The sequence below is a fragment of the Orussus abietinus genome, unplaced genomic scaffold (genome assembly GCF_000612105.2).
Source record: "Orussus abietinus isolate OABI.00-Male unplaced genomic scaffold, Oabi_2.0 scaffold167, whole genome shotgun sequence".
NCBI lineage: Eukaryota > Metazoa > Arthropoda > Insecta > Hymenoptera > Orussidae > Orussus > Orussus abietinus.
The window spans coordinates 33,240-44,597 of NW_019394328.1; the positions used below are offsets into that span (position 1 = coordinate 33,240).

The 11,358-nt window shown below is 42.2% G+C and overlaps 1 protein-coding gene across 1 annotated transcript in view; it reads right to left on the bottom strand.

Moving 5' to 3' along the window:
* Positions 1-309: 309 nt before the first annotated feature.
* Positions 310-11,358, bottom strand: part of LOC105703798 (kazrin) — a 96,990-nt gene continuing 85,941 nt past the window's right edge. The window contains exons 13-14 of the mRNA XM_023431793.1: positions 5,004-5,190; positions 310-565 (exon numbers count right to left, since the gene is read on the bottom strand). Coding sequence (XP_023287561.1) covers positions 326-565; positions 5,004-5,190 — 427 coding nt within the window. The 3' untranslated portion in view covers positions 310-325. The remainder of the gene's footprint in view (positions 566-5,003; positions 5,191-11,358) is intronic.

An 11,358-nucleotide genomic window follows, 5' to 3' on the forward strand; every position in this document is an offset into this window, starting at 1 on the left:
CGTGACCCCACCAACTTCAAGCCAGATAAGTCCTGGCGCTTCCTTTCGGCGTCCCAACGTCCTCCTTGGTGCTGGCTGGCCACGCTTCCTCGGCAAGACTGCCGTACCTCTGGACTCCCGGGAACGGCGGCCCCGAGCTCTGAGGTGAGTAGTACCCACCTTGCAGCTGATAGTAATTCCCAACAGGCGACTGATACTGATAATAATCGTTCGCCAGGACGTTGCTGTAGCCCGAATAGGAGCCATACTGCGAGGAGTAGGACGAAGAGTAGCCTCGCTCGCTCAAGCTGCGATACGGCCCAGGATGTTGGGCCCTTCCCTCTTGTCAGACAGGCGTGCTCACAGCTGCACTGCTCATGTACTCTATGTCGCCTATGCTCTTGACACGTCGATGTCTCTTGCCGGAAGTCGAGGGTCTCGGGGGAAGCTGCGGAGGCGGCGGTGAGTTGCTCCTGATGCTGCTCATGTACTGGCACTGGCTCACGAGGCTTCCGGTGTCCGAAGAAGACGACGGCGACGCCTTCTCGCTTCTCGGACGAAGCCCCAAAGCTCTGCTCAGTGATCCCTGCAACGGAGAGGACATCCTATTAATTCGCTGTCAGTTTCTAGGACCTGAGAACAAATCGATGGCTCCTCATCCCGGGGAGACATCGCGAGCAAGCATCTAACGATCCTCGGCACTCGACTACGTGCACGGAATGAGAGATGGAAAGTATGCGAAAGTATGATTCGCTGGGGCGGGAGTTGAGATTCCTCTCTTTGAACATGGAGATCTGGTTCGAGCAAGACTGGACATTTGAAACAGAATTTACCCTAGACATATCATGCTGACATTCAATTGAACAGGTAACCGTCCTTCGCGTAAATTCATTATTCCTGGAGCGATGAAGTTTCCTTCTTATCTGTGTACGTCCGGAGGTCGTCTTCAAAGTGTTATTCAAGTTTACTCTAGAGTAGGATTGTCTGCCGCATTTGATTCTCTGGATATGGTAAATGGTTAAAAGACTCGTCCTAGGTAGGACGTGGGTTAGGACGTCAATGGACAAGTGACGTATAGAATTTTCTAATTCTCTCGCGAAAGGGACAAGTAAGAAAGGGTTAGACGGGTGTAAAGAGAGATAAAGAGACAGGTTTCACAGCCATGTTGAACGGTACTTTAGCGTATAGTCCCATACCTGTGAGGTCCTCCACGACAACTAGTAAGGGCGAGATAGGTGTCAGTTAAGAACCCACACTCCATCCACGTTGAAATCACACTTTATATTTACACATTCGTTTTGCGCCGCGTCTCGTTCCTCCCTTCGACGAAGGGCGGGTGTCTCTTTCTACCGTTCCTCGTGACGTGTGATTTCGCGCACACCGTAGAGAATGATTAATGATAATGCATTGCGCTCGGGTAGTCCTAATATAAACGTACTCGCTAGAGAACAATCGGGCCTTAACGTCGCGAACACTAGGTATGTTACATACATAGAGGGGTGTGTACGAGTGTATATGTACAGAGAGACGTTCCCTAGACGTAGGTGCGGATTCCGCAACTGCGGAGCTCGCAGGGCCCATCAGCGTTGATGACCACTGATGGCGTCTTAAGGTGGCTACCCACGTAACGATAAATCGTAGCGATTTGTAATCTGGGCAGTTAAGGTGGCTACACCCGTAACCGTAAATCGTCGCGATAAATTCGTGCAAGCCGATCTGTACAGATTTACCGCGTAGATAACGCTTGGACGCGGTAAAAGAACTCGATACCTGGTTCACGACAGAGTTCACACGAACCACAGCGGTCACCACTGGCCAACATCAAACTTGAATCGAGTAGTTTGCATTACCACCGTCCATAGGTTTCGATAAAATTGTGCAAACGCAATTGGTCTAGATAAACTGACCGGAAAGATCTACTCGTTAGTAAAAAATATTCCCAAAGACCAAGTAAATCTGTAAAGATTGGTTTACAGAGTTATTGCAGCGGTTTGTAATCTGTGCAGTTAAATCCAGCTCTTCTACGCCATCCATGCGTTAGTTAGATCTGTACAGATCGGTTGCACGGGATCATCACCAGGATTTATTGTTATGTGTGCAACCACCTGAATGACAGCCACACACGTAACGATGAATCGTTGCGATTTGTAGTCTGTGTATCTAAATTGGGTTCTTCCCTAGCGTTCATGCGTTCGTTAAATCTGTACAGGCCAGTTTGCACGGATTTATTCCAACGATTTGTCGTTACACGCGTAGCCACTTTGAGGCTCGTCGATCAGTCTTTGTGGTCTTGGCAGGACCGTACTCGAACGTCGCCCAGATTTTACAAAGGCCTGCGGATCGATTCGTCCTCGAGTCACCACATCTCGGGCCTCGTCCTGAATTGCACTAATCGAGAGGGCGTACTTCTACATCTATGACTATGTACACTAATTGTAAGATGGTAAGGTGGTAACCAACGACTCGGGGGTAAACGGTGAGAGCTGTGACCGTAACGATGTTACACGAAAGCGACCCCCAGGTCGACTATCCTTGGTCCTCCACGATCTCCATCCAGGTTGGAACTCGGATCGAAGGACCTTCATCGTTGCAGGATACTCGAGCCACGACTCATGGAGGAGAGGGTGTCGCTTTCGTCCTGGGGTGACTGAATGTCGTGGGAATAATGGCGAGCCTGGTTGGTAAAAGCGATGTCATGCAGCCATGCCAGTGAGAGAGACGATCAAAATGAACAACGCAACGACCAAGTGCGAGTGGATATGCGTGAGTACTTTGGGTACGTGAGGAGTAGCGATGGGAATTCCTTGTCTGCGTCTTATCCCTTTCATGTCTGAAAGTCGAGCCCCAAAGTGCTCGCTGTGGGACTTTCGAAAGCTTTCAAAGTGTTCAAGGTCCTCAAGACCACACGAAACCTCTCTGCACGCAAAAAGCCGAGTATTGTCGTATTTACACTTTCTCTAGGTACGCCTTGGCGAAGATAGTTCTTTGGGATTTTTATGTAATTAGGCATTTTAGGGTATTGATTCCCATCGATACGAGGAAGCATGAACACGCGAAACGAGGATTCAGAGTCAGATCAATGAAGACTATCGCTTTTAAGTGATTCCCCTCGTTTCGAGTGAAATGGTTGGATGGAAGTGTCAAAGCCTAAGAAAGTCAAGCTGGCACATCCTGTAGCGATATTCTTCACTGGAAATTAGGCCATAAAATAGACGATTATGTTGAATCTAAATTAGTAGCCTATTAGATTTTGATTTCCAATTATAATATTAGGCACTGAAATTCTAAAGAACATGACGTTATTCTATGCTTGGTTTACTTTGGATGTTAAAAAATGGTATATTAACCCTAGATAACCAACGATCCCCCTAGTAACAGTAATCGTAAGCATTACGTTAAGAACTTGTCAATCAAATTTGAGAAATACGACGTTAGATTAAATATTCTATAATTTTATTATCATTATATCACCATTACGCGAGGTAGCCAAGATCATAACCTACCTGCGGGTAACATCATGATTCAATTGTTTCGTTTGTAATTTTTACGAATCGTAATTTATCTAGTGTTAAGATTAACCATCCGCAAAGTGCAACTGTTGATTGATGGTTAATATACCACTTCAACATCATATGAGTATCAAGCAAATGTCCCGTTTTAAGAAATCGCATGTACTATTGGTCACGTAGTCCAAACAATCGATTGTTGGTACCCACGGTAATATTGATAGTACGATGAAAATGTATGAATAACTCATAATTCATCCCTTGAATGAAAAAATAAATAAATTTGAGAGTATCGGGGAAAGAGTGACCAGGAATGATCAGGACTCAAGTCTCCTGTTGCCATCGAAGCGAGATTGGCAGTCTAGCTTCATCTAGCCCATCATCCAAAGCTGAATGAAATTTAAACATTTCATCCATCAACATCTCCAATTGCGCTGCCTTCATGTACGTTCAATTTCCTCAGGTTCTTGAAGAAAATTGAACGCAACGGGAGATACTTCTCAAATGACATTCACCCCAGATTATGGTGATGTGAAACCCTCAAACCATTCGGTCCGAATAAGATATTTCATTACAGCGTATTCCACCGAATTGGCTGACATTTTAGCCCACAACTCGTGAGCATCTAAAGAATATTCTGACACTTTGAAAGTTTGGATTTTGAGAAAAGAAATTCTTTTACTCAGCCTATACCAGAACCTAAATAATATCGTGCTCTCATATTTATATCAATATACAATTCTTGAACGCTAGGAGGTGAGAGACGAAAGTATCAGAAAGGTAGCAGATCAATTTACAACCCTCTAGTAATCGAAAAACCCACATTAGAACGCGATAAAGGCAAACGAATGAATTTCTGTGGTAACACGAGGTCTCGAAAAGTTAGTTGGGATAGAATGCCACAGATGCCGCGGGGTGGCATTCTGCAGTCAGACTATCAAAAATCATGAATTCTAGGGATTTATAGAGCTTTACTTCGATTTCTTTATAATCATTGTACGGAAACGACATATGGAGTATGCCATGCTGTATGACACTCATTGTAAAGCCAGGTGCACATCTAAGCACGAACGCGTACGAGGCAAGACACACATACGAGTGTGACCAAACAATTGAAATGCGACAAACTGCCTCAGATGATCGTTTGACACACCATCCGAGATTGTTTGATACCATTCGTCAATTCATTGCCTTGAACGATTTTGTTCGTTATCGGGTACACACCTAAGTACGAGGCATTCGTTCTGCCTCGCCTTGTCTCCTATTCCTGTTTAACTGTGCACCCGGCTGAATTCAACAAATACGAACCCCGGTAACGTAGACAGAATTCCCTTTTCACCACCGTCGATTAAATTTCTGGAAGGGTTTTACATCACCTCAAGCGGTGCCAAGCTAGGGTCGTGATCAACAGGAGACTCGGTTCCTTCGGCGAGGAATACCGCTGGTGGATCGCGTGAGACCGGCGTAAGAGGCTCCACGTGCAAAAGGCGATGTCTATCCGTAAGGTTGATACTTTACCCTGAGACTGGACCGGCGACGGTCGACCGTGGTGCCGTGATTGGCGGCCATGTGGAGGGCCGAGAGCGAGCTCTGGTGATGCTGGAGGTGCAGGGCCCGGCTCCCACGACCGAGACTTCCTCCGGCGCTCACGCTGCTGATGGGTCGACCTCCTGCGCCGTTCCTGGGCACCACCTCCAGCTGACTTCTACGCACACGCATACACACGCTCATGCACGCTTTGCGTACGGCCCCACATACGTATACCTCGGTGGAACATCGCAACACACACACGCGTCGACGGCGGACTGCAGCGATCCAACGGGATGTGATCATTCTGGTTAAATCGCGATTAATGTTGGGTCCTACCGCGAACAGGGCTTCGAACCTTCCTCAAGTTGTGTGGAACTACTTGAAGAATGTCTGAACTTTGCAATTAATTTCTAATTACGGGGTAATTGGTCAAGCTTTTGGGGTAAATGGCTTGGCATCGTTTGAGACGTTGTGTCGTTGTTGCTAAGTTTGAGGCAACGACGCGAACCTCCAAGTGGAGGTGATGCTTTTGTGTGGTAAAAGTGGACTTTGGGTGTGAACAAATTATAGATTTTTCGATGTTATTGGAGTTTTGAGAAGTGGAATGTGGAATTAGTGCCTCGTTTCGTCCGGAGAAGGCTGGATTTAGAGTCCAGTTAATCTGGAACGTATTGAGAGAATACAAGGGTAGTTCCTGCATTTGTAAGTATTGTATATGTACTTTAAATCTACTTTCTAGGTTTATAATTGTTATATTTATACTTTAATTTGAATGTGACACAAGGGAACTGATTGTTAAGAGGGATGAATAGGTTTCTGATCGACAGAATCAGCGATAGTCGTTCTTTTGAATACACAAATATGGACTCTAGAAGTGTTAGAATAGTTATTGTAAAAGTATACTAAATTGCTGTGAGATATTTACTCGTTCCGTGTTTTCTTGACGAGATGGACGCTATTTATAAAGATAAATTGGAAAACTAGTTGAAAATCTTTCTTATCTGTAGTGCCCATTCAAGACGATGTCTGGCCTTCACCACTCGGGTTTAATTTCGCTGTAGGACCCAATTGTTAAGTCAAAAGTCGTTTTAAACGCGATATAATTCTGGCTCGCTGCAGGTGCCTGGTTCGGATAATCATTTATCATAATGAATATCTAGTTACAACATAAATATACATACACAAGCATTTTGTGCTCCATCGATAAAAGAACGTCTCGACAGACTCCGATGCGTCCAGAAGATGAGCATTGACATCAAACCCAACTCCCCGGATGCATCAGAGCCGCGTTAAAACGAGTCATGGAAGTAACATCGAACAGTCAAATGTGTAAATATCAAAGTCTTGCAAATCAAGAGAAGAGGAAAAGAATCATATGCAGGGTGGTGCGATTCGCGGTCAGATCCCGACTTTCTGGGACGCTGCTTCTGCCGAGGGTTGCATCCAAACCTTGCTCAACAAATTTGGGGCATGTCGTCTAATTTAAGTCAAAATACTTTCCGACTTCAATTCAGATTCTAACGTGAGCAATTTTACAGGAAAATTTCGGGGAAGTATCAGCCGAGCTTCCGAATGATAGGACTCGATGTCAGGCCGATGAAGGGAGACGAACGCGTTCAGGGGACCGTTCGTTGACCGAAATCTGAGGTCGATCAAGACGAAAGATCAATTTTTGGGAATGGGAGCAGACTGTCGTTCCGAAACGCGCTCGTAGCACAGTCTGACCAAGAATGACACCACTGTCACTAAGAATAATAACGTGTGCTGTACATAGCGCAGTGCAGTGCAGGCAGCAGCTGTGGGCTACGGCTCAGCCAGGAGAGAAATTTTTGCACCGAGAGGTCCACGATCGTGACGGGTCATTCCGTCGCTCTCTCTCCCTCTCTATAATGACGCGAATCTGGTTTTTACCGACCGAGAAGGACGACGAGGCCAGCCAATCGCTGGCGAGGTCGAACGGAAGGTTCCTCGTCGTCGACACTTTCAGCGGTTTTAAATGTTTGTATATGTACATTATGTTGATTGTATTGTATCGTTTCTACGTGTGTGTATTCCTAGTATATTAGGTATAGCATGTGTATGATTATGGGTATATATTAATGATAAGCCGACGACCGTGGCCGAGCAGTCGCGTCACCAGCTGATCAGCTGTTCATCGGCTGATCGTCTCAGCAATTCGTCATCGGTGGTCACTTCTGTCTGTTCGGCCACGATTGTCGGATAATGGAACGATTCCCACTGGTCGAAACTCTTGGACGGTTCATCGACCACCTGGAAATCGTCCCCGAGGAACCGCAGTCCCGCGAAAATCGCACAAAAATGAACTTTCGAATAGTTGCCACCCCTGAGCGTTGCGCCTATCGCGAATGTCTCCTTTTCTGAGTCGTGGGCGCGACATCTTCAGGGTTTAAATCACGAAGTAGTATAAGGAGACACAATGCCGTGTATAGAAATCGTCCCCACTTTAGGGGTCCAAGATCTTCAGATTTTTTCCGATCAAGTGTCGAGAGCGCCTCCTCGATGAAATTTTGCAATTAAAAAGTTATCATCTGATAGCGGGTTTCTTAGACTTTAAGGCGTTAAAAACATCTGTATATCATGCGCGGATTATCGTTTCGCTTTGCGTACCTTAATTGCAAGATTAAAAGCTTTTTAGGCAATTTATATCGATAGAAAATGTTTTGGTTACGTAGGATCGGAGTTCCCTTATTTTCCGCAAGTAGCGCTCGCATCGTTAGATCAGCAAAACTCTGAGATCCTGGGATCCGATTTTGGAGTCATTTTTTGTGGAACCGACCATTGGCATTATGTCTCCTTATACTACTTCATAATTTAGATACTTCTTTTATCCTTTTTTTTTGGGAATATCCCTTTTTACCCCAACGATTTGTATCATCGCGTATTACCGTATATGGGTGCACTAAGATTGCAGTTTCTCAGCCCGAATGGCAAAGAGAGCAGTGAGTATGACTTTTTGTTCCGTTCATTTTGTAATATTTTAATTTTTCATCCTTTTTCGAAGTCGGAATAATAAACTGTCAGAGAAGAAGCATTTATTGCATGAGAAAATTCGAACAATCGTCCCCTTTTACTGCTTCTGTAGAAGGGAATGATGTTATCAGTCACTTCGCGTACCTTTCAGTTACTATAAATTCGAAAGTTGTTATCAAATGATAGATCTCTTCATTTAACAGATATTTGGATGTTAACCTCTCGATGTAAATGTTTCGGTTTAGTCTTGGCACTAATTTCAAAAAATGGCGAGAAATTAAGACATTCGTAAATCCGGAAATAAAAAGTCATTTTCAAAGCTCTCTTAAATTTACGCAGGGATGTCGAATCGTTACATGACCCAACATTAAATCAATGTTTCGGTAATTGTTTGCGATTATTTACAGGACGAAATTCCCAGTGAAGGGGAATTTTGTCGATAATGATTACGATAAGATTGACGCACGCATTTGTTTAGTACATTCGACGTTTCGCGCAGGAATGGCTCCTCGGGGTAAAATTCGTACCATCGATATTGTCGATATTACTTTACAGCGAATATTTAGCCTAACGTAATGGAGAAACACTTATTAGTTAGCTTCCGTAATTGCACGATACTTTTCCCGCATTAAAATCCGGTTAATGAGGGATCTAATCACGCGCGATATTCAGGACGTCCCAAGAGTTGCTCCTTAATCTTCAAAGCTTATAACTATTTATATTTCGCACAGTAAAGCGTCAGATTTAATTTATTTACATTCTTCTAGCTCCGCCATTATTTTCGGGTTAAGAAAAACTAATGTTTCTTCCGGGCTTTAGATCTGTTCCTTTCAAACTTTTTATTTTTCAAGTACAATGATTTTTATAATATCCATGAAATATTCTTGAAGCATTCAGAAATGTTAATTTTCCGTAACAAAGCATTATTAGCGTAAATATCAAATAGTTTTACTTGGTCACTATATTCCAAATGTCAGTCACTTAACTTCACAGACGGATAATTTTCATTGATTACAGAAAACTGAATTTTTATTTACGGATCTCCCCTAGTAGCACAAAAAATTTATCTTATATATTTTCTATATATTTAAGGAATACTGTACACTTTGTAAATATTTACCAGACATGGAATATTTGCAAAACATTTACTTTAGAATATTATTTTTATAATATTTGTATAATATTAGCTCCGCGTGTTTTCGTAATACTTCTCTTATAGATATACGAAACATTTCGTTTCATTTTGACATATGTATTTTTTAATTATTATCTGCCGAATATATTATAAAGCTTTCAAAAATATTTAAAACCAAAATCACACGTTTTGCTCCCATAATGAGATAGCGGAACGAAAATATTGCAAAAATTTCTCGTGTGTTTTTTATACCAATTGAAGTGTTCGATAACAATCGTAAACTAAGAAACGTATTTTTATTATATGTTTATAAATTATTAAAGCTAAATATGTCATTGAGATTTTCAAGAAATATTTTAGTTATCTTCAAATAAAATCTACAAGATATCTTAAAATAAATCCGTCGCCGGAGATATTTAACAGAGATTACAGAAAAATATTTAGAAATTATTCCGTGCTACTGGGGTCCTTTGTAAATGCATAATTTCTTTTCTCATCACCTGACAATATTGCTAATCCATCAGTAATTCAAATTTGACGCTTTTCTGTGTAATTAATAAGTTGCAAGCAGTGAACTTTAGGGAGCGATTTTTCGAACGCCCTGCAATTAGGAGGAGATTTTGATTTTCGAGTTTTAAGTACGTACAAACACACGTATACACGAAGTGGAGTGTTTTAACAAATCCTTACGCTTATAGTATCATTTACGAAGATATTGACCATATAAAAGCTCACGACGCGAATTACGATGACGTTACGTCGACGTCGGGTCGTATCGATCATCGGGATTTCAGATCTTCTCAAAAAAGTTCGTAATTTGCGAGTTTACAAAATCCAGCAACGCAAATCAACAATAGGTTGATTTTTCGCTCGAATTTTTCGGATGCAGAAGGAACGCAACTTTCGACGAGAGCAGGTTGAGAAGGAAGGTTTAGACGAAGAAATATTTCGTATTACAATCCCACGGGTTCATTTTATCGATTTGAAACATTCATTGCTGAGGAATATTTCAATTGTTTAAATAATATTCACCCCTTCTCATAGAAGTACCGAGTTAAGTTGCAAAATTGCTCGTTAGTTGTCAACGAAAGGGATTGCAGCATCGAATCGTTTCTTAATCCGATAATTCTGGCTCTTGAGATCGTCAAGCGAAATATCTTTTTTAATAGTTCAGTATCGTTCTTCAGGGAACTCGTGAAAGTGATGGAAAAAAATTGTTGGGAAGCGACACTCGTATTTATTACGAATTGCGTTCCCTCGACATAGTGTTTATTTAACCCTTTCACTGTCCTGGCCATTTAAGGATTCATTTAATGAGCAGTTTTAAAAGTTAAAATAAACGTATAAGGAATAGAAGGATTTCCCTTTTAGTTGATTAGTTTGTAACTAAGAAGATTCTAATAAGGCGATAAAAATGTGAGACTTGTATATTAATCTTACAACGAAGGTACCTGAGGTGTCCCTCTCCGATTTTGTTCATTTTTAAATATATTATAGAGGACGAAAATCTAAGGGACCCGTGTTTCTTTTTATCGGCGGATAAACACTTTTAGGGGGTGAAATCAGGCTTCAAGGTTGGCCGAGTAAGGGGGTGAGTTGGCTGTTCCATATAGAAGCACTCGACCGATTTTCATAAAACAACCGTCAAAATGTAGGGAATGAAGAATTATGAAAGATGCATTTGGAATTTTTCGAAAAAATTCATTTTTAAGGGGTGAGCCACCCCTTTGAATACTTCTTTTACCCCTTACGCGAGCAGTAATTGTTCTATCCAAATGAAACTTTTTTTGTATTGTTCTGGTCTAGAAATTAACCAAGTTTCATTTGGATAGAGCAATTACTGCTCGCGTAAGGGGTAAAAGAAGTATTCAAAGGGGTGGCTCACCCCTTAAAATTGAATTTTTTCGAAAAATTCCAAATGCATCTTTCATAATTCTTCATTCCCTACATTTTGACGGAGGTTTCATGAAAATCGGTCGAATGCTTCTATATGAAACAGTCAACTCACCCCCTTGCACGGCCAACTTTGAAGCCTGGTTTCACCCCCTAAAAGGGTTTATCCGCCGATAAAAAAAAACACGTGTCCTTTCGATTTTAGTCCTCTATAACATATTTAAAAATGAACAAAATCGGAGGGGGACACCTCAGGTACCTTCCTCGTTAGACGTTCTGTTCACTTATTTTGGGACAGTGCCTCTTGACCGTTTAAGATAGCGA